This window comes from Trachemys scripta, chromosome 18 (genome assembly GCF_013100865.1).
Source record: "Trachemys scripta elegans isolate TJP31775 chromosome 18, CAS_Tse_1.0, whole genome shotgun sequence".
Classification (NCBI taxonomy): Eukaryota; Metazoa; Chordata; order Testudines; family Emydidae; genus Trachemys; species Trachemys scripta.
Window position 1 is genome coordinate 1,481,241 of NC_048315.1, and position 21,717 is coordinate 1,502,957.

Sequence of the window (21,717 nt, forward strand, 5' to 3'; positions counted from 1 at the left end):
CTCCCCCCATGCACCCCGTCCCGCTGCTCCCCCATGCACCCCATTTCTCCCCCCATGCACCCCATCCCGCTGCTCCCCCCACGCACCCTGTCCCGCTGCTCCCCCTGCATACACCGCCCCACTGCTCCCCCCATGCACCCCACCCCATAGCCCTTTTGCTTTTACAGATCTGGACATTGGACCTGGCTGCAGCTTCCCCCAGACTCCATCCAACAGGGAGGCCAGACAATGCGGAATGACCCGCAGGCGGTTTCCAGGCTCCAGACCCCCTTGCCCACGGCAGGCAGGCTGGGCACTTTGTAAGGGGACTTTAGGGAGACTCCGAGTCGAGTCCTGGGGCAGCAGCAATGTGGAGCAGCCCCCGGTCACAGAGTGGGGACCAGCACCGCGATGCTGGGGAGCTGGCAGGACAACCAGCCCCAGGCTCAGACGGTGCCGGTTTCCCTGAGCGCTGTGCTGGGGAGCCAGCGTACGGCATCTCCCACTGAGCCCCCCAGTCACCTCCAGCAGCAAGTCCTATGGTTGCCCTGCTCTGGGCCCCTCCTCCCAGCTGCTCACTGCCACAGGCTTGGGCACAGGCCTTCCCGCTCCCTCCCAGCACGCAGCTCTGAGCCGGGCAGGGCTGGGGTTCCCCTCGGCTGCTGAGCCAGAGGGAGGCAAGGATGCACGGAGCTCCCTCTGCCTTGCTGTTCTGGCTCCTGGGGGATTTCAGGCCAACCCGTCTCATTAACCCAAGGCAGGACCCCCACCTCCTCCCCTTCCCCTCCCCAGCACATTCCTGCAATGTGAGTAAGCTCCAGCCATGCCCCAGCACGCAGGGCTCTTAAAGAGACACTGCTCAGCCCTCCCCGGCTGCTGGGAAAAACCAAAGCAGCCTGATTGGGTTTCATTCCATTCCGAAAACTGGCCCTGGCACCAAACCGGGCTCGGGCCTGGGCTGGCTCAGGGCAGTCGTGATGAGGTCCCCAGGGTCCGGGGCATGCTGCTGCCTGCCGGGAGATCTTTAAAGGGCTCTGTCCCTTCCCTTGGGAGGCGGGAGTTCCCAGCGGCCCAGCACGGCTTACCCCACTGTCCCCGTTCGCTGCTCCTGGCAGGCGCCGCTTACTTGGGGATGAAAGCTGGAGCGCGAATGGAGGGCGGCCTCTTTGTGAAAGCACTGAAATGGGAGCACAGACAGTGAGCTGGCAGCTCCTGGGAAGTTGGCAGTGCCCGCTAACGGCTCCCCCAAAGAGAGCCCGAGCGGGAATGCCCCCGGAGCCTGCCCAGAACAGCCAGCCACACACGCTGCGACACCCAGCCCGGAGCCTGCCCAGAACAGCCAGCCACACACGCTGAGACACCCAGCGCCCTGCGGCTCTCCCTAGCTCGGCTTGCTGAGAGGGGATGGACAGCCTGTGGCAGGGACCACACACGGAGCAGTCCCAGCTGAGGGGGAGGGGTGGGGAGCTGCCACCACGTCAGCCAGACCGAGGACAAGCTGGGGAGAACCCGCTCAGCACCCCCAACAATCCCCCCAGCTCGCGCTTCACAGGTGCAGCAGAACCCGGAGAGCTTGGCTCCTTCCCCGGCTCTGATACTCTTCTTCCCTTGGGCCCGCGCGGGTATCCATCACCCTCCCCTGACCCCGCCTCGAAGCACTGGCCTGCTTACCTGAGGCAGCTCCGCAATGATCCGGTCCCTCCGGACTGGTGCTAGCACACTCATCATTTGGAGCCCGACTTCGCTGGGGAGAACCCAGGCACCCAAACTAGCGGGGGAGAAGGTTTGAAGGAGGTTTCCTCCCCGTTTGCTGACTGCTGATTTGAAGCACGTCCTGCAGGATTACAGCACAATGGGCGGGGAGAGGGGAGCTGCAGTCTCTGCTTTGCAGCTGGCAGCAAGTCCCCCAAGCCTGGCACTGCTGGGGCTGGCGTTCTGACCCTTCTCCTCGCCATGGGCAGAGCCAACACATTCAGGGCAGCCCAACCACAGCCAACTTGTCAGAAGCGCAGCACAAAGTGGAGCAGATTGCAGCTGCCTTCCTATTTCCGGCAGAGGCGTGAGCAATGGAGAGCAGCGTGGCGTGGGGATCGCTGGAGCAGTGCACCCTGCGATCTCCGAGGGCGGCTGCAGGCTGCATGACCAGTTCCATGGCTTGCACGTGGTCTCTAGCAGCAGCATGCTGGCCACCCTGCAGCCCTGGCTCTGGGCCGGTTTCTTTGCTATTCAGTGTGGAGACCCTAGAGCACCACGGTGTGTCTGGGGGTCGCTGTCAGCATTGGCCAGTTCTGGCCAATCCGTGCCAGGCTATGGGGATACCCACGGGGGAAGAAAGTGCCCGAGCCAGTGGCAGGTGATAGCTGTGAACCTTGGCCTGAAGGGCAGGGAGCCTGGCCTACTCCAATGCTCTGTTGAAGGAAATCTTCCTGGCTGATCCAAGGCACCACAGTGAGACATCAGGCTGGTGGGAAAGGGCCATACCGGGAGTGGCTCCCAGAGCCTCTGCACAGACCCTGCATTCCTGCCTGTGCCTCTGGTACTGAAGGGCCTTTCCTAGCACTCTGTGTTACATTTGAGGTTTGCTGTTGGCCCAGCAGCTGCCTAGCACCTGGGGAGATTTCATCTGGGCCTCCGCCCGGAGCTGCAGCTTCCCAGAGCTCCATGTGGTACAGAGAAGGACTTCAAAGCCATTTCCCTGGCTCCACAGACACAGCTCCTACTCTGGGCTCCGTGGCTACCTGCAGGGGTCCCTGGGCCAGCAGAGCGGGTTGCTGACCACATGGCTCGTTGGACAGCACCCAAGGCAGAGCTCTCCTGCAGCTCCATCCTGGGAGTTTGCTCTCCAGCCAGTGCGCCTTGTCCGCTTTCTGGAGCACGACAATCACTTGCTATTTCACTCCTGGCGGCGCAGTGCTGCCTGGAGAGAGGCCAGGATAAATGGCTGGCTGGGGCCACCAAGAAGCCAGTCCGGGTTGTAATCACAGCAGCTACTTTCTTTGGTCTGGTTTCTCCTTTGGATCCATGTCGAGGGGCGTGCTAGAGAGAGGTGCAGCCGACCCTTGGCCTTACCAGGGAAGCCCCACAAGCTAGAAGGGGCTTGGCTCCCGAGCGGGCTGCAGACAAGCTGACGTGCGGGGCTCCACCTCTGCCCAGCTGGACTGGCACAGTTCTCAGGGCCAGACTGGCAGGGCCTGGGCTACCCCCACCCCCGCCGGGCACTGTCTAGTCTACACTGGCTACCGCGGAGGGGCCTCGGGCTGGAGCTTCCCCAAACCCAGCACCCTGCAGTCAGGGCTGCCCAGAGGATTCAGGGGGCCTGGAGCAAAGCAATTTTGGGGGCTCTTTCCATAAAAAAAAGTTGCAATACTGTAGAATACTATATTCTCGTGGGGGCTCCTGTGGGGCCTGGGGCAAATTGCCCCACTTGCCCCCCCGGCAACCCTGCCCTGCAGTAACTACCCGGGACTCCTGGGCACCCGCCACGGGACTGGGGGGGATGCCTCTGGCAAGAAGGAGGGCTCCCCAAGGGGCTCTCGCCGGGGGGGGGGCACCCAACCCAGGAAGCCCGCCCGACCCCCCTGCCCTCACTCACCCGCACCAGCGGCGCCTTCGGGCTGCGGGGAGCTCGGGCGATGAGCTGCATTTCGGGGGAGGGGAAGGTAACCTGATCCCCGGAAATTCCAGGGGCTGCGCCGGCACCAGCCGGCCGGGCTGCGCGTCCCGAGGCTGGGAGCGGGGCCGGGGAGAGAACCCGGGCAACGGGCACCGCGGGACAAAATGCCCCCCAGCCCCTGCAGAGACACCCCGCCGGGCCGGGCCCCCCTCTCACCCCGCCGCCCCCCTCGGGCCTGGGCCGCCCCCTCTCCTGCTCCCCTCCTGGGGCCCGGGCAGCCCCCTCAGCGCGCCGCCCCCCGGGATGTCCCTTCTCCCCCGGCCCCCGGGATGTCCCCTCTCCCCGCTGCCCCCCTCCTGGGGCCCGGGCAGCCCCCTCACCCTGCCGCCCCCCGGGATGCCGTGGCGCTGGCTCTTCCCGCCCGGTCCCCACTTGCCGGTTTCTGGCTCTAGCTCGTGTTGGGCCGGGTCCCCTCCCTACCTTCCGCACGGGGGCTCTCCGGCTCCGGCGGGGCTGGGAGGCGGCTGGGCTCCTTCCCACGGCAGCTGCTCCTGGTTAATGACTCACAGGCTGAGGCTCCGGGGGGCGGGGGCAGGCAGAGCCCCCCGCAGAGCATCCGGCCCGGTTCTCCGGTGGGACATCCCGACCTCGCCCCTCCCGGGTGCCGGGGCCCCAGTCCCGTCTGTTCGCCGGGAGCTGGCGGTATGGCCGGGAGCCGGCGGGCTCCAGCTGTCAGGTCTGCAGAACAAGCGGCCGGAGCAGGGGCCGGGGGCGCCAGGCCAGGCACAGCGTGGCCCAGAGAGGAGCCCTGCCCCGCACAGCCCGGCTGCGATGGGAGAGGCTCCCAGGCTGGTGCGTGGCCCAGCCAATGCGGCTCTCCGGGGGCAGCAGCCACCCAGGCCCCTGCTCAGGCCTCTGCTATTAGCCAGCATGTTCAGGGATGCAGCCCCACACCCTGCCTGCTAGAAGTGCTGGATCATAGAATCTCAGGGCTGGAAGGGACCTCAGAAGGTACCTAGTCCAACCCCCTGCTCAAAGCAGGACCGATCCCAACTAACTCATCCCAGCCAGGGCTCTGTCAAGCCTGACCTTCAAAACCCCTAAGGATGGAGATTCCACCACCTCCCTAGGGAACCCATTCCAGTGCTTCACCACCCTCCTAGTGAGATAGTGTTTCCTAATATCCAACCTAGACCTCCCCCACTGCAACTTGAGACCATTGCTCCTTGTTCTGTTATCTGCCGCCACTGAGAACAGTCTAGATCCATCCTCTTTGGAACCCCCCTTCAGGTAGTTGAAGGCTGCTATCAAATCCCCCCTCATTCTTCTGCAGACTAAACAAGCCCAGTTCACTCAGCCTCACCTCTTTTATTGAGTGATTCATCCCCTGGATGGCAGGGGATGAATCACTCAATAAATTGTCATGTTCTGTTCACTCCCTCTGAAGCAATGTCAGCTTGTGTCTTCTTACATTTTAAAAATATCTGTATTAACACATCTCATTATTATTAGATGTACTGAATTTCAATATGTGATTAGAAATGTCACTGCCCCATATACCATTCATTTGTAACCTGTTTTGGGACTCCTGGATGGAAGGTGCTTAATAAGATACAAATCTTAAACTATTAATTAGGTCTGTCAAGCGATTAAAATTAATCGCACGATTAATCATGCTGTTAAACAATAATAGAATACCATTTATTTCAATATTTTGGATGTTTTCTACATTTTCAAATATATTTATGTCAATTACAACACAGAATACAAAATGTACAGTGCTCATTTTATATTTATTTTTATTACATATATTTGCACTGTAAAAAACAAAAGAAATAGTATTTTTCAATTCACCTCATACAAGTACTGTAGTGCAATCTCTTTATCATGAAAGTTGAACTTAAAAATGTAGAATTATGTACAAAAAATAACTGCATTCAAAATAAAATAATGTAAAACTATAGAAACTACAAGTCCACTCAGTCCTACTTCTTGTTCAGCCAGTCGCTAAAGACAAACAAGTTTGTTTACATTTGCAGGAGATAATGCTGTCCGTTTCTTGTTTACAATGTCATCTGAAAGTGAGAACAGACGTTCACATGGCACTGTTGTAGCTGGTGTCGCAAGATATTTACGTGTCTGATGCACTAAAGATTCATATGTCTCTTCATGCTTAAACCACCATTCAAGAGGACATGCATCCATGCTGATGCCAGGTTCTGCTCGATAGCCATCCAAAGCAGAGCGAACCGACGCATGTTCATTTTCATGATCTGAGTCAGATGCCACCAGCAGAAGGTCGATTTTCTTTTTTTGGTAGTTCAGGTTCTGTCGTTTCCACATCAGAGTGTTGCTCTTTTAAGACTTCTGAAAGCATGCTCCACACCTCATCCCTCTCAGATTTTGGATGGCACTTCAGATTCTTCAGTTTTTTAGAAATCTCACATTGGTACCTTCTTTGTGTTTTGTGAAAAAATCTGCAGTGAAAGTGTTCTTAAAATGAACATGTGCTGGGTCATCATCCGAGACTGCTATAACATGAAATATACGGCAGAATGTAGGTAAAACAGAACAGGAGACATACAATTCTCCCCCAAGGAGTTCACTCACAAATTTAATGAACACATTCTTTTTTTAACAAGCATCATCTCCATGGGAGCATGTCCTCTGGAATGGTGGCCAGGGCCAGCTCCAGGCACCAGCCCAGCAAGCAGGTGCTTGTGGCAGCCAATGGAGAGGGGCGGCACATCCGGCTCTTCGGCGGCAATTCGGCGGGGGGTCCCTCGGTCCCTCTCAGAGCGAAGGACCAGCCGCCGAATTGCCGCCGAAGACTGAAGCAGCAGTGGTAGAGCTGATTGCGATCACATCTTTTTTTTTTTTTTCTGCTTGAGGCGACAAAAACCCCAGAGACGGCCCTGATGGTGGCTGCAGCATGAAGGGGCATATGAATGTTTAGCATATCTGGCATGTAAATACTTTGCAACGCTGGCTACAAAAGTGCCATGTGAACGCCTGTTCTCACTTCCAGGTGACATTGTAACTAAGAAGCAGGCAGCATTATCTCATGTAAATGTAAACAAACTTGTTCGTCTTAGCGATTGGCTGAACAAGAAGTAGGACTGAGTGGCCTTGCAGGCTCTGAAGTTTGACATTGTTTTGTTTTTGAGTGCAGTTATGTAATAAAAAAAAATCTACATTTGTAAATTACACTTTCACAATAAAGAAATTGCACTACCGTACTTGTATGAGGAGAATTGGAAAAGACTATTTATTTTGGTTTTTACAGTGGAAATATTTATAATAAAAAATAAGATACAATGAGCACTGTACAGTTTGTGTTCTGTGTTGCAATAGAAATCAATACATCTGAAAATGTAGAAAAACATCCACAATATTTAATGAATGTCAATTGGTATTCTCTTGTTTAACAGTGCAATTAATCACGATTACTTTTTTAATCGCGATTATTTTTTGAGTTAATTGCGTGAGTTAACTGCGATTAATCGACAGCCCTACTGTTAATTAACAACATTAATATTAATAAAACATTACAAACGCCGAGGTAATAAAAAAACCACAACCCCCAATATGCACCGCCCGCAGGGACTTCTCTGCGCATGCTCTCGTGCCTACTCTCCTTCCGTCTCTCTGCCTGGAACGAGAACTACCACTCCCGGCATGCCATGCGTGATCTCGCGTTGCTTGTGCGTACTCTCGTGAGAGTTGGCCCTATAAGCCCGTGTGAGGCGGCCGAGCAGGCCCTTTTCGCTTCCCTTTTCCCAAGATGGCGCCGAAGGCGAAGAAGGAGGGTGAGTGTGAGGGGAGACCGCGGCCGCCGCTCGGGGCGGGGGGCGGCCGCCTGGCTCTGCCCGCGCCCCGTTGCGGGGCCTGCGCCCCACGTGCGGCTGCCGGGGCCCCGGGGCCGGGCCGGGCCGAGCAGCGCGGGGAGCACCCGGCTAGGCCCAGGGCGGGTTCCGGGGCCGCGCGGCCCAGCGCCAGCCCCCCTCCCCCCGGGGGTCCCTTGGAGCCCGGCGGCTTGGCCGTTCCCGGGGCCCCGCTCTGGCGCGGGGGCGGCCCGGCTGAGGCCCGGCCCGGGCTGGGGTGAGGGCGGCCCGGGCATCCCACGTGGCGCGGCAGAGCGGAGCCGGGCAGGCGAGTAACGTCCCTTGTTGTCTCCGAGGCCCCCAGACCTGCCGCTGCCAGCCTCCGCTAACAGCCTTTTCTTTCGTAGCCGTCCCCGCTAAGACAGAGGCGAAATCCAAGGCTCTGAAGGCTAAAAAGGCCGTTTTGAAAGGAGTCCACAGCCACAAGAAGAAGAAAATCAGGACATCTCCCACCTTCAGGAGGCCCAAAACTTTACGATTACGGAGACAGCCCAAATATCCTAGGAAGAGTGCTCCTCGGAGGAACAAGTATGTCTGTGTGGTGCATTTCCTTTAAAATCTGATTCAGTATATCCAGTGAGAGGTCTGGACACCTTTCCCCCATCTCCATCACACTTGAGTTTCTTGATCTAAAGCCAGCTTGGTTTTAGTCATAATCTTATCAATTTTTTTTTATAAATACTTCACTTGTTAAATGTAATGTTTATATTGGAGAATCGTAAGTAAAATACAAGCTAGTAGTTTTAGGTCAAGTCTACACTAGAAAAGGTTGATTAGTTGCAGAACCAGCAACCTCTCCTATTGCAGATGCTGTTTATACTGCAAAAAAGTGAGTGAAATAAGCTATGCTGACAAAAGCACTTTTTTACTGGTATAACTGCATCCACAATAGGGTTTTTGCTGGTATAAAGATGCTGAAGAAAATTACACCTTGAAGCAACATTGCAAACAGATTTCTAGTGTAGAACTGGTCTCAGTGAATGAAAGAGCTGTGTTTTGAAAACTGAAATAACAATGTCTTGTCAGCTTTCTTAATTACTTTTTGTAATGGATGTTTGGGGTGCAAATGATGATTCCATGCGACCAAAGCCTGAGAGCTTGTGATTACAATCTTACTAGTGACTGATGTACCCTGAAGTTTCCTAGAGCTATAGTGACGTCTGCTGTGTGAAGGAGCTTTCTCTAGCATACCTCACTGCTGCTAGTGTTCTGTAACACAAATGCTTCTCCCACACAGGCTTGACCACTATGCCATTATCAAGTTCCCTCTGACCACAGAGTCAGCCATGAAGAAGATAGAGGATAACAACACCCTGGTCTTCATTGTAGATGTCAAGGCCAACAAACATCAGATTAAGCAGGCTGTCAAGAAACTGTATGATATTGATGTGGCCAAGGTCAACACATTGATCCGGTAAGTGACACTGGGTTAAGTGGGAGGGAAATGGAGCACTTATGGATGTAAGATGTTTCAAAGTGCCCTGTATGGTGTTTAAGGGAAAATATACCTGGCTTGAATGAAACTAGCAGGTACGTGGAACTGGAACCCAGAGGGCTAGCTGTGTGTGTGTAGGGGGGGAAAGGTTCTAATGATACAGAGAAATCTGAGTTTTCTGATTTATTCATATGCTTCCTCAATGCTGTAGATAAAGACAGTTATAGCCGAGTTTTCGTGGTTTGTAGGTTACAGTATGTGTGAGTTGCAGAGTTCAAGATCTGGCATGATTTTGTTGTACAATCTTGGCTTTGAATCTGAGCATGTCATGGTGGAATGTGAATTGTAATCACTGGCTGAAAGGAGTAACCTGCAGTACTGAGGTACCAGCCAGTTGATCTGAGCAGCTCTTTTGGAAGCAACAAAGGGAATTTTTTGTGCAAATGATGGAAAACTACTTCAACTGAGTACAGTGATGTTTTCAAAGGAACCACTGATGCACAACATGATACTGCGCAACTGGAAAAGAAATGGGGAGTTGTGGGTACTAATGCCTCATGCTTCATTGTAGGCCCGATGGTGAGAAGAAGGCTTATGTCCGTCTTGCTCCAGACTATGATGCATTGGATGTAGCCAACAAGGTGAGAATGGAGACTCTTGAATTTTCTCACTTTCATCTGCCCTCTCTACTCTGCTCCAGCCAGACCGTGTTTTGACATACAGCTGAGATCAGGGCTGTTATTCTCGGAGAGTGCTGTGCTGAAGTAGGGCAGTAATTCCTGTGCTCCATGTGGAATTGAATTTCTCACCGATTCTTAGTAGAATTCTTAGTGGTCACTGGGCTAGAGCCGTTAGACTTAAAAAGCCTTTAGGACGTTATTGACCCTGACCTCATAAGAAATGACAGGAAGGGGAAGAGGTATCATAATTGATCAGTAATGTTATCATTGGCCTCCATCAGAAATGTACTCATGCAGGGACTCTGGGCTATTGATCAGCAGCTAGGAACAAATGGCTCTGGAGCAAATTCATTTAAGAATGAAGGTATTGGTCATGCTCACAGCCCAACATTTTGCCTCCCTAACTTAACCAGCACTTTCAGCTGGAAGAGTAATTCCTCACTTACTCTTAATAATGCTGCATAGAGGTTGCTGGCAAAGAATGTCTGTTTGTTTCCCTTTTTCCTCCAAGGAGAGGGGCTATATTGCAGTAGGGGTCAGTGATCATGTATAGTTGCTCTGGGAAATACTTTGGGATGAAACATGCTCTATAAATCTTGCTTACAGTCTCTTAACAGGGGGGAATAAATCTTTGTGCGATTCTAAAAGAGCTTCTCTGACACAACTTAAGCTGTCCAATGACTTGCCAGGTGTTGAGTAGAACATGCCAAAACACCACGCATTATACAGATACTCCCGACACTTGCTAGGCCAGGGTAGAATTTTTGTTGCTGGGCTGGGGAAAGAGCAGTTAGTTCTACAGCGGAATAGGAGCATGGTGCCCCTCAAACCAGCCTCGGGGCCTGCCTCTTAAACAGGATGGTCAAAAGGGGGGTAACAGGCATTTTAGTAGGGCTGTTGTGAGTCTCAGGGTATATCTACACTACAGGGGGGAGTCGATTTAAGATGCGCAAATTCAGCTACGTGAATAGCGTAGCTGAATTCGACGTATCGCAGCCGACTTACCCCGCTGTGAGGACGGCGGCAAAATCGACTTCTGCGGCTTTCTGTCGGCGGCGCTTACTCCCACCTCCGCTGGTGGAGTAAGAGCGCCGATTCGGGGATCGATTGTCGCGTCCCAACGGGACGCGATAAATCGATCCCCGAGAGGTCGATTTCTACCCGCCGATTCAGGCGGGTAGTGTAGACCTAGCCTTATTGTGCCAGGCTGTTCTATCAAATGTTCATCTACTTGTGTTTGTTGTAGACAAGATTAGGTGCTGCAGGAATATTGCGTTTGCTTTGTCTGCATGGGACTAGAGCTTTTGGGGGGAGATGGATTCATTGCCACTGTTCTACATCTTGGAATCTCCATCTTCACGTGGTCAGGGTTCAGGCTGTAACATCATTCCTTTTGTTTCCTTTCAGATTGGAATAATCTAAAGTGCATCCACCAAGAGCTGGGCAGATGAGATAATAAACTTTTTGAAAAACCACTTGTGGGCTCTTGTCTTCTGTAACGGAGTGCTCTCTGGGAGACTTTTGGGGCACTTTGCACAATTTCAGTGGCTTGAAGCATACATAAAGACTGTATGGGGCAATAGCTCAGTTTCATGCAACATTACGGAAGTGGAAGACTCTAAATGCCATTTCCAAGGTGGGGACTGTAATGCTATCCCGAACACCTGCAGCACGGCAGGCTTCCCGGGAGCTAGTCTGCAGGAATTTGGTGGTGGTGAAGCACAGGAAGAGGTACAGGGACATCTCCACCCCAGCTCATTATTCTCCTTGCACAAGACGTAAATCTCGGTCTGTTCTGTTCAACATGCGGCTCTTGTCTTACCCCGGCTACTCTTGCAACACATTGCTGCTGCTTTCATTACATGGAGTTTAAATACCAATGGCTTCTGTTGCTGCTGTTCCCACTTTATCCCTAGGCTCAGTCAGACCCTGTTCAAAGTGCTCTGTGCAGCGCGTTTCACAGAGAATAAAAAGTTTGTCATGGATCAGGGCTTTATCCTTTGGTGGGTTGGTTTCATTTTTTTGCCTGCTGCTGCTGCCATTGTGTAACTCAGTGGTTCTCAAACTATTGTACTGATGACCCCTTTCACACAGCAAGTCTCTGAGTGCGACCCCTGCTTATACATTAAAAACACTGTTTTATATATTTTACACAATTATAAATGCTGGAGGCAAAGTGGGGTTTGGGGTGGTGGCCAACAGCTCGTGACTCCCCATGTAATAACCTCATGCTTGGTGTAGCTACTTCACTGATTTCAAATGAGACGTTTAGAGACGTTCTCATGTTCAGTTCATCTGGTTGATCACAAGTGCCTTCACGCTGTCTGGCTTAGTCAGATACCAGCTTCTCTTCTGTCAGACACATGTGTTTTTAGTGGTGAAAATAAAGTCAACTGAAGGATGTTCCTGGGAGATTCCAGCTGCTCATGAACTGTGGGGGTGGGAGCCATGAGGGGAACCAAGTTTATTCAGTACTTAGGGAGGCGTTACTGCACAGGGGCCATTGCATACAAACCAGAGCCAAGGGTGAGAGGAGGGCTGTCTTCTGACAGTGGCTGAAGGCCAGATTCTTGTCAATAGGGGGCAAATAGATGTTGCCCTCGCAGGATCTCCTGGGGGAAGATGTCTGTCTTGAGGGATAGGCAATAGGATCTCAAAACCTTTCCTTAGTTTTAACACTGCTGTAATTAGCCTCTGTTTACAATCTAGTCATGGCCATCGCTATAGTATGTGAGCATCTCACAGTCTAACCATGCTTATCTTGTCACATGCCTAGAAGAGTAGTAACTTAACCCCACCTTTGAGCCAGGTGCCTGAGGACCAGAACTCAGAGACTGGTGGCTCCTGGATGTGATGCCTTCATCTTACACCCACCCTTCCTCATTCCTACTCACAGCCTGAGTTGGCTCTTTCCAGCTACTTCGGTATAGATTCACTAACACTACAATGCCCCTTTGATTACCAGCCCTTTAAAAATAAGGTTCATTTGGTTTTGTCTGGCATGAAGTGCATTATCCCTGCTGCAATACAGGGCTTAGTTCCCCTGCAATGCACTATGTGTGTTGTGCTAGCATTGAAGGCCTTAATTAGGTTCAAGGTGCTAATCCGGGCAGTCTTAAAACTAGCTGCTGTTGCTAACTGGAAATGAGGGATTGCCATCGACAAAAATCTTTGAAGAGCTGGTTTCAACTAAAGTGTTTGACAAATAGGTAAGAATGTGGAGTGCTTACCTGTGGTAGGCAGGACGTGGATGCAAAGAACAGAGATGCTAGAAATATTCTTGCCTAACACCCTCAGTTGTGAAGGGCTGGGGTACAAGGATAGGCACTGGGAGAAACTGGCTGAAAGCCCTGGCCAACCAATGAGTGATTATCTTCTGCCTTGTGAAGTCCCCCCAGCAGTTGGACGCTGTTTTTCGCTTCCTGCCCTAAAGTGCTGGGTATGGTGACGTTTGCATTCCACTGTGGAGTGATCTGCACTTCAGCTAGGCAATGGTTTGTGTGTGCATGCTGACGCAAAAGTGCTGTGTGGATATAAGAGCTCTAAGGACCTTTGAGCAACATTGGGGTTTTTGGGCCAAGGTGGTGGTGTGAAACCTATTCTGATCTGTCACTTAAGGCTCAGACAGAGTTGCCACTTCAGGGGAGGTTTCATGCACTGGGATGCCTGTGAGTCTCAGGCAGTAGAACTGGATTTTCAGGGTAATTCACCCCAATGTGCCTCTGGCCGAGGCTCAGCAAATGACATCTTTTGACTTTAGTTCTCCCCAAAGAGAAGTGAGGGGGTGTGGTGGTGGTTATATGGAAACGGAGGTGCTGCTGATGGAAACCATCTATTTGGTGTTGGTTATTACTACAAGCCAGGGGGTGCAGTAGCACCCCTAGTTCCGGCACCACGGCATGGAAATAGTTAATCCCTTTTTCGGTAGGAATGATTTGACATCTCTAGGGGAGAAAACAACTTCTAAGCAAGGCATGTTCTGCTGTGAGAAAGACCGACCGTTCCCCTCTACAGGGGACTGGCTGAACCTATAGAGGGAAAGTGCACAATGGAGAAGCTTCCAAACCAGCTGTCTGCACTGCCACACCTTGGCTGCCTCCATGCTGTGCCTGGGAATCCCTCTGCAGAACTAGCCATACACCAGCAGGGGGGAAGGACTTAGCTTTGGGGTGAGGCTCTGGTGGCTCCCCCATGACTCTGGTGGGTACAGGGAGATGCAGAAGGCAGGTGCCAGACTCCAGGGAGAGCATTCCATGGGGCCTGGCTGGCAGCTAAGGGGCGGGGGAGTGTTAGCTGGACATTGCGAAGGAGAGCTTGGATTTTCTTCTGGTCATGACAGCTCCCCAAGGCTGTGGGTGCCTTTGAGAATCCAGCCCAATGCACGGGGGAGCCCCTTGGCTAGCCTTGCCCGCACCTGTACTGTGAGTTCCTAGAGCTGCCCTCCCCCTGGAGCACTAGGTCTGCTCTCCAAAGGTGGCCTGGCCAAGTGGCCACATTGGCCAGCCAGAGTCAGCTTCGTGCCCTGAGCCTCATTCTCCACCAGGGCTGCTGCTGTGAATACTCTGGTTGTAAGGAGCTGGCCAGAAGGCACGTGACCCTCTCTTTATTTTCCTTTAGGGCTGAGTGCTGCTAGACTGTTCTGGGCTGGGCAAGGCGGTTGGGATGGGATGGGATGAGAGCGGCTGGCCCTTCTGCTCGCGTCAGGCAAGCAGTCCCACGCTGCTGCTGCTGCTAATGCCCCGGGGCTGGGCCAGGCTGCTGTTGTATCATGTATTGCATTCGCCCAGGTGAGTGCAGACTATACAGGAAGAACCAGCAGCCACTGAGCAGCCACGGGCTCAGGCTCTGGAGTTTGAGAACCCTGCCTCTGTGCATGCAGCACCGGCTGCTGTGCCCATGACTTCATGAAGCACAAACTCCCAGCATGCACTGCACTGCCCACTTAGAGTGATGGCAACAGGGGTGAGCTGAGATATGACCTGTCATTCATTATACCCTGCTCCAATTGGCAGAGAAGGGCACGTGACCAGTTTCCTGCCCTTGACTTCCAAGCTGCGTGTTCGGCTGCTGCCAGCGCAGGGAGGAGAGTGAGGGGTGGTGCCAGGGGGAGAGTGCGGAACAGGAGAGCCAGGCTGGCTTCCTCCATCTTCACCTTTACCACAAGCCACGGCAGCATCCTTGCCTGTCTCCCAGGGACACGCAGAAGCTTGAAACAGCGTCAGCCAGGGGCCTTCATTTGAGCAAAGCTTCTGTAACCCAAGGAGGGCCCTCACGAAGGAGAAGCAGGTATGTAGACGGGGCCAGAACTGCCGTGCATTTGGGGCCGAGAGGAGGCAGCTGCATTTCATGTCATCATCCATAGCCATGCCTCACTCAGCCCAAAGGCCAGTGCCACTCTGGCATAGCCGCTAGCTCCCTGCAGCTTGATTGCTGACCCTCCTGGTTAACCCTGGCCTTGAGAGCAGGGGTCGTGGTGGATAACGGAGACCCTCTAGCGAAAGCCCCAGGGAGCCAGAGGGAGAATCCAGGCCTCATTTCCAGCACGGCTGCTCAGTCTGGGTCTGCCCTTGGAACCCCCCAACCCCTGTTTGCACTGCAACACACCAAGCTACCTTCCCAGCCAGGCTCCCGGCCAAAGATTTATTCTGGTAGCCAAGTGCACGGTCTCTGTCTGCAGATGCCAGCACCAATTTGTCTCCCCAATGCTGCACAGGAACTCCCAGAGCGATGGCCTTTCACACAAGCTGCACATCCCAGGCCGATCAGTTAGCATGGGTGTTGGAGCAGCCTGTGTCTGCAAACAGCCCTGGCTATCTCCAGCATGACACCTGACCCCATACACAGCTCCCTCTCTGCTCCAGAAGTTAGCCCTGCCCTGTATTACGGCTGCAAAGCAGGGACCCAGCAGCATGCATCAGCCCTGGATGGATGCAGGAGGTAAGATGAGGGAATGCACCCAACTGCGCATGAGGCCTCTGGCTAAAGGTGAGTCCCAGGCTCACCGCTCCTGGATTGGACCATTGGAAAGGGGGCAGCTGCGCACACCCCACTCCTGACCCAAGAACACTAGGGGTCACTGGATTATTTTTAGATAAGCCTTGGAGCCCAGCCTACGGCATCTGCCTCACTGCTTTGGGTGGAGTTGCAATAGCATGAATGGAGCTGACAGGCCAGTTTCTCAGCTCTGCGGCTTGGTGCATGGCCGCTCTGGTTGCAGGGCTAGCCTTTGTCCTGGCTGGGTTCTCCACAGGACGAGCCAGTCACTACCACTACCTAGCGCCACTGTGAGCTCTGTGCCCTGCTGTGGCCTCTCTTCAGCAGAGTTCCTTGCATTCCAGAGCCCTGGTCCTCCCTGTCTGGCCTGTCCCTAGATAGCACCAGCACTGGCCAACGCAGCAACTGGGTGACAAAGACTATGCTCCACAATGCCCCTCTCCTCTGCCCCTTTGCTCCTGTCAGTCCACGTCTTCCCTTTCTCTGCAGCCTTCATTGTTCAATGCTCTGCCCACCCTGCTAACCGCCCCCAGAATCCTGCTGACTTCCTCCCTTCTGGCTTCACCCATAGCTTTCCCCCCGCGCTGATAGAGCCCTGCGTCTCTCCCATACCAGCCCTGTGGTCCCTTCTCAAAACCTGGGCCCCTCCTACTCTGCCCAGAATCCTGACAATGTTTTCCAGCAAAATTCACCACCTGGCAGCCGTTTCCCTCACCCGCCCCTCGACCCCCTTACTCCTCCTCTCCTCCACTTAAACATTCCTCCCATTCTTTGGCTCCTTTCCCTTGGCCTACAAGTGGACACTCATCTCTTCCATCCAGAAAAACCTCCCCCCAGTCCCACCTGCCTCTGCAGCCACTGGCCAGCTCCCTCCCTCCCAGTCTGCAGAAACAGGGTATCTGACACTGAGCTGCAGGTCAACTATCGGGGGTAGCCATGTTAGTCTGGATCCACAAAAACAACAAGGAGTCCGGTGGCACCTTAAAGACTAACAGATTTATTTGAGCTGCAGGTGTAATCTCTGGTGTGGGCAGACAGATCCAGCTAGCATGCTACGAGGAGCTGTGGCTGCCCAGGCAGTGGGATGGGCTAGCAGCCCCCAGTACAAACCCTGCCTGTGTACAGGGGCTGGCTAGGACCCGCCCCTACACTATTTTCAGTGCTGGACCTTCCCTTGGAGCTAGTGCGGGTCTGTCTACCTGAGCCAGAACGTCCGCTCAAGCGTAGATGTCTGAAGGAGCTTGGGCAGGGCAGCGTAGGGGGGGTAGAGGTGACTGACAGCACCAACAATGCGGGGAGGAGGGGAAATCTGAAGGTAAAAGTAAATGGGGAGAAAACAAGTACAAAGCCCAACTGTTGTCAGCTCTTATGGACAGGCACTGTCTGTTCTTTGTCCAGCACCTCGTGCAGTGGGGCCCTGGGCCGGATCTGGTGCTCCTAGGCCCTTTGCTAATACCAGTGATAGAATCTGCCCTGCAGAAGGAGGGGAAGCACGTGTATCAGGGTGACTGTCTGGAAAGCAAGGGGCAGGAGTGAACATGCACCATGGGAACTGGGTGAGCCCAGACGCTCCCTTGGAGAGCCTGCTCCGGGCATTGGCTAGAATAGACTGAAAAGCCAGCAGCCCGGTTCCAGGGCAGAAAAGTCCCCAGCCCCCACAGCAGATACTACAGGCCCCTCTCTCGCAAGCATCCTGTTAGTGAGAGGCTGATGCTACTCCCAGCACTTTAACCCTGCATGCCCCAAGCACCTGCGTATCCCACCTCCCCCGCCTCAAAGCCCTCTGCCCTAGCTCTCCATGGCCTTTGCACCCACTGCTGTCCCTGCCTTGATGGCTCCTCCCCCTCAGCATCTGTAACAAGCTGCTTCCTTCCCAGCCCAGTGCACGCTCTGCCCCGGGAAAGGATGGCCCAGATGTGCTGCAGAAGCTTGGAAACAGACACGTATTTAATGCATGTAACATCCCATCACAACATGGAAGATAAACCCTCTTTCCCAACCAGCTCCATCCTTCCCCTCCTGCTTTTCCTGCTGGGACCCCAGCCCCTGGGAGCAGCGCGGGGCAGCTCAGGCCATCGCGCCACAAAGCACAGGCTTCGTGAAGTGACTGCAGAGCCCTGTGCCGGTGGAGCTCAGCTGTAAGGCACATGTGGTGCAGAGCTGAGGAGGTGCAAAGCGCCCCAGGTCCAAGCCCTCCACTGCAAGGGGGAGGGGGGTCTGCACAACCCCACAGGCGCTGCCCCTTCACTCAGTCCACTAAGAACTTCTCCCCGCCCGCGTCCTTCCCGGCGCGCCGCCTGCAGGAGTCTGGGAAGAAGTCGGAGCGCAGCAGGCGGGAGAAGTACGTCAGGATCATGGCATCCAGCAGGAAGAGGTTGACTATCAGGAAGGCTCCCTGACCCCGCACCTCCACGTAGCGCACAAAGTACCAGGTCAGGTAGGTCTGGGGCACCAGGCGGAAGAGGAAATACATCACCAGGTTGACGTACTTGTTGATCCTGTAGAGGGTGGGAGCTGGCATGTTGCTCAGCTTCAGCAGCATGCGGATGGTCAGGAAGATGTTGCTCACCTCCACGAAGAGCGACAGCATCCCCGCTGCCACGAAGCGGCCCAGGAAGATCCCGGAGAAGAACGCTGAGATCGCCTGGCAGGGAGGACCCAGACACAGGCGTGAGGCCGGTCGCCTTCCCCTCCACCGCCCTGCCAAGCCCAGGCATGGAGCTGAGTGCCTGACACCAGGCCCACTCCAGAGGAAGGAGATTAGAAGGCAGCCAGCGAGGGGGGAGCCCCTCCAGCTCAGCTGCAGGGCTGTGGGATGGGCCGAGCCATCTCTCAGGAGCGAGCAGATTGGTTGAGCTTCCCGGGGCTCTAGCCACAGTTGCATGGCCACCCCCCTCTCACAAGGTTAGTCTAACCCAGCTGGTGTCCCAGCCCGGATGTACTAACCGATCTTTCTGTGCATGGGAGGTGGGCAGGTCCCTTGGGCTCTTTTCACCACCTCCAGCTCTACTCCCCAGGGAATCACTCGTGTGTCCTGTTGACTGCCCCATTTGGCCGGTTCCGGCTTCTGCATGCCCACCCTGCTGAGCACACCTGCCACGCAAGGAAAGCTGCAGGTGAGACTCGGGCAGGGAGCTGCTCCGGATCTGGGCTTGCAAAGCAGGCGTAGGCCCATGCCCCTGAACTTCAGCCCTGCATCACGATCTGCTCAACTAACAGGCAGCGAGGCCAGCACAGGCTAGACAGCCCCAATCTCAGGGACTCGCAGCCCTAACCTCCTGTGGGGCACCCATCCTGCCTTCCCACCTCCCCGGGGTCACTGGTCAGTTCCACTCAGCTGTGGGTGTATCTGGAAAGAGCAGAGTCAACTCAGCTGGGCTCACTGCAGGGGCCTGTACTTGCCATGGCATGGTGAACCAGGTACTCCCAGGAGGCTCGGGACTGGTGGCTCACAATGATGTCGAGGGTGTCGTGGATGAAGTAGCCTGAGGAGGGGAGGCAGAGAGCAGTGTCAGTCCAGGGTGGGGGGAAGTTACACTCACACCCTGTGCGTCTACAACAGAGCCTCCATTGAGAGCTTTCAGCTGTCACTCAGTGCCAAGGCTAGTGAGATGGGGCTGCATTAAACAGTGCTCCCCCCCCACCCCCATTAGTAACTAGCCAGGTGGGAACTAAAGTTGGGAGGAACACCCGATGTCCTGACTGACACTCTCAGCAAGGCAGGTTCACGCCTCTCAGGTGCATACGTGATCACCAGGACTAGTTTGCCCACACACCCCTGTAGTTACCACAGCAAGCAGGGTGGAAAGGGATTCTGGGAGCATCTACAGAGGGTAGAAGCATGCACGGGGAACAAGAGTGAGACTGTCTCTAAGGCGGGGAACATGGTCTGGAACAGGACGCTGGGAGCAGGAGTGGCTCTGTCTGGAATGGCTCGATGACTGTGCCGCACAGTACGGCAGCAAAAAGACCTGTGCAATTTTAGGCGCCGCAGCCTCGTGTCATGGAGCAGGGAGGCGAGTGCCCCTGTGCACAGGGCTCGCCGTGTCTGGACACCACCAAGGTCCTGAAAAGCTGCAGGCAGCTCAGCAAAGAGCAAGCAAAGCGACCAGGGAACTGGAGGAACCGTGGCTAATTAGCCACGCCCCAGATTTAAATCTGTAAACAGTCACTGAGGAGAACAGGCCAGACAGCTCTGTGGAGCTGAAGATGTCAATGCCTAAGGAGGAGCACTGTTGTGGGTGGGACCAGGGCGTGTTACACGAACAACAGGATGGAATTAAAGCGCAGGTGAGCTGAAGGCTGAACACCATGAAAGGTTTTTGAGCAGTGAGGGGAGGGGAGCCTCTCCCCACACTGCAGCCCTGAGCGCCTGCGTGGTGCTTAATAGGCGGCCGCACAGCTTAGAGGGAACTTCGGTGTAAGGTATTGGGCTGTACAATACTCTCCCCTGGGATGCAGCCGAAGACCCAGCACGGGGGACTTTCCAGAGTGACCTGCACAGGAAGGGATGCTGCTGAATCAGTCCTGCATGGAGCTGGCTGGGGCAGCAAGATGGGGAAGGTTATTCCAGCTCCAATTTCAGCACCTCTAGCTGAAATGCAGCACACAAGGCCCCTGCACTGGGGGAGGAAGGGGCAGAAACCCCTACCTGCAGAGAAGCAGAGAAGCAGGTATCCCGAAGTGGACGAGACGTTTTCAATGTCCATCAGCATCTCAGGAACCTGCCACACGCTGGGAAGGGGAGAGACACGCAGAGAGGTGTGTGGTTTCATACAGTCTGATCATAGCAGCCCTCCTCACCTCCCAAGTGTCATGGTGCACGGGTCACTGCCACGCTGTGGGGAGGGGCACGGGCACAGTTCCTCTTCCTGCGTTACTCGTGGCGAGCAGCAGTAACTCCCCCAATAGCATGAGCGAAGAGAAACAGCACGCCCCATAGCCAGCCATTCAGCTCCTTCCAGGGCTGAGCGGGAGCCCAGGACGGGCCTAGGTTGTGATTAATTAATTAATTGATCAGTCAGCCGGTACAGTAAGAGTCCGATGGGGCCTTTGATCCTTTCTCCTTTGCTTAGTGGCTCATTGCTCATGCTGCCGGGAATAGCGAATGCTCCAAGCCCCGCTTGGAAGCGCCTGGACTCCCTGGACTAGCACATGATCAGCTCAGCCCTGCCTCCCTCTGCCAGGCGGGTACACGGAGTGCCCCACTCAGTGGAGGTCGCCTTGGCAGCAGAGCGCCCCTTGCCCTGTGTGCCCCTCAGGGCCCTCCCTGCAGACAGGCCCGTCCCCCCATTCTGGTGCAGGTGCTATGCACCACTTGCGCTGCGGGCCCGCTGCTCTCCCGGGGGCAGGGCGGGGATGCTAACGGGCTGAGCGGAGGGGCCATGCAGCCACACCACACAGCAGGGCCGTTCTCCCTGCGGGCAGAGCCCCGGAGCAGGGATCGGATATGGCGCTGGGGGGGCGGGCTCGGGCACCGAGCAGAGCCCAGGTCCCGTGCAGCACCACCGGCCTAAGGCCTTTGCGGGCAGCGCAGCAGAACCGCCCCTGGGGACGAGGCGGGGCCGGGGGCAGGTGCTGCTGGCTCAGAGCGGATCTGCACCTGCCTGGGCGCCGGGGAGCCGGGCTCGGGGCAAACACCGCCGATGAGGCGCGGAGCCTCCGAAAGCGGCTTTGCGGGAGCAAAGGGGAGGCCCCGGGGGCCGGGCCGGGCCGGGCCGGGCTCGGCTCACTCACCACAGCACGGCCCACAGCCCCGTCACCACCGAGTGCACGAAGGAGACGAGCAGGTTCCGCCAGCGCCAGGCGCGGGTCGGGTCCCGGCACACGTGGGCGGGCAGGGGCAGGCGGCGCAGCCCCCGCTGCAGCGCCTTGAAGAGCAGCGTGGAGCCCAGCACCAGCCCGGCCGCGCGCAGCCAGGGCCCCATGCCGCCGCCGCCGCCTGGCTCCCCGGCCGGCCGCCGCCGCTCCGCCCAGCCCCGGCCCGGCCCACGTGCGCCGCCGCCCTGACTGGCGGGCCGGGGCCCCGCCCCCTGCCGGCGCCCCGCTCGCCCGCCCCCTGGGGGCACGGGGCGGGGCTGTGCTAGCTCAGGGGGCATCAGGACTGGCACGGAGGAGGGGCTGGCATGGGGG

At 55.4% G+C, this 21,717-nt stretch overlaps 3 protein-coding genes, 1 long non-coding RNA gene and 2 other non-coding genes across 10 annotated transcripts in view; 4 read left to right on the forward strand and 2 right to left on the reverse strand.

The window, feature by feature from the left end:
* Positions 1-4,590, reverse strand: part of RAB34 (RAB34, member RAS oncogene family) — a 9,908-nt gene extending 5,318 nt beyond the window's left edge. The window contains exons 1-3 of one of the 5 annotated variants that reach the window (XM_034752750.1): positions 4,073-4,590; positions 1,651-1,747; positions 1,065-1,156 (exon numbers count right to left, since the gene is read on the reverse strand). In XM_034752750.1, the coding sequence (XP_034608641.1) occupies positions 1,065-1,156; positions 1,651-1,707 (149 nt within the window). In that variant the 5' untranslated portion in view covers positions 1,708-1,747; positions 4,073-4,590. Of the gene's footprint in view, positions 1-1,064; positions 1,157-1,650; positions 1,814-3,571; positions 3,703-4,072 lie in introns of those variants that run through there. The other 4 variants (XM_034752747.1, XM_034752752.1, XM_034752751.1 and 1 more) reach the window with 4 other exon arrangements.
* Positions 4,591-7,255: 2,665 nt separating this feature from the next.
* Positions 7,256-11,066, forward strand: RPL23A (ribosomal protein L23a). The gene is made up of 5 exons (XM_034752824.1): positions 7,256-7,401; positions 7,824-8,004; positions 8,714-8,890; positions 9,483-9,552; positions 10,999-11,066. Exons 1-5 carry the CDS (start codon positions 7,377-7,379, stop codon positions 11,011-11,013), a joined length of 468 nt encoding a protein of 155 aa, XP_034608715.1. The 5' UTR covers positions 7,256-7,376; the 3' UTR covers positions 11,014-11,066.
* On the forward strand, positions 8,536-8,608 carry LOC117867749. Its single transcript, XR_004643483.1, has one exon. It is a non-coding gene; the product is annotated as a small nucleolar RNA Z17 (small nucleolar RNA).
* On the forward strand, positions 9,349-9,413 carry LOC117867761. Its single transcript, XR_004643493.1, has one exon. It is a non-coding gene; the product is annotated as a small nucleolar RNA SNORD42 (small nucleolar RNA).
* Positions 11,067-14,655: 3,589 nt separating the features above from the next.
* LOC117867618 lies at positions 14,656-17,544 on the forward strand. The gene is made up of 3 exons (XR_004643449.1): positions 14,656-14,877; positions 15,305-15,576; positions 17,463-17,544. It is a non-coding gene; the product is annotated as an uncharacterized LOC117867618 (long non-coding RNA).
* On the reverse strand, positions 17,514-21,549 carry TLCD1 (TLC domain containing 1). Its single transcript, XM_034752811.1, has 4 exons — positions 21,322-21,549; positions 20,237-20,319; positions 18,988-19,070; positions 17,514-18,229 (listed from the first exon to the last, which is right to left on the reverse strand). The coding sequence occupies exons 1-4, from the start codon at positions 21,510-21,512 to the stop codon at positions 17,834-17,836; spliced, it is 753 nt and encodes a 250-aa protein (XP_034608702.1). The 5' UTR covers positions 21,513-21,549; the 3' UTR covers positions 17,514-17,833.
* Positions 21,550-21,717: the final 168 nt, after the last annotated feature.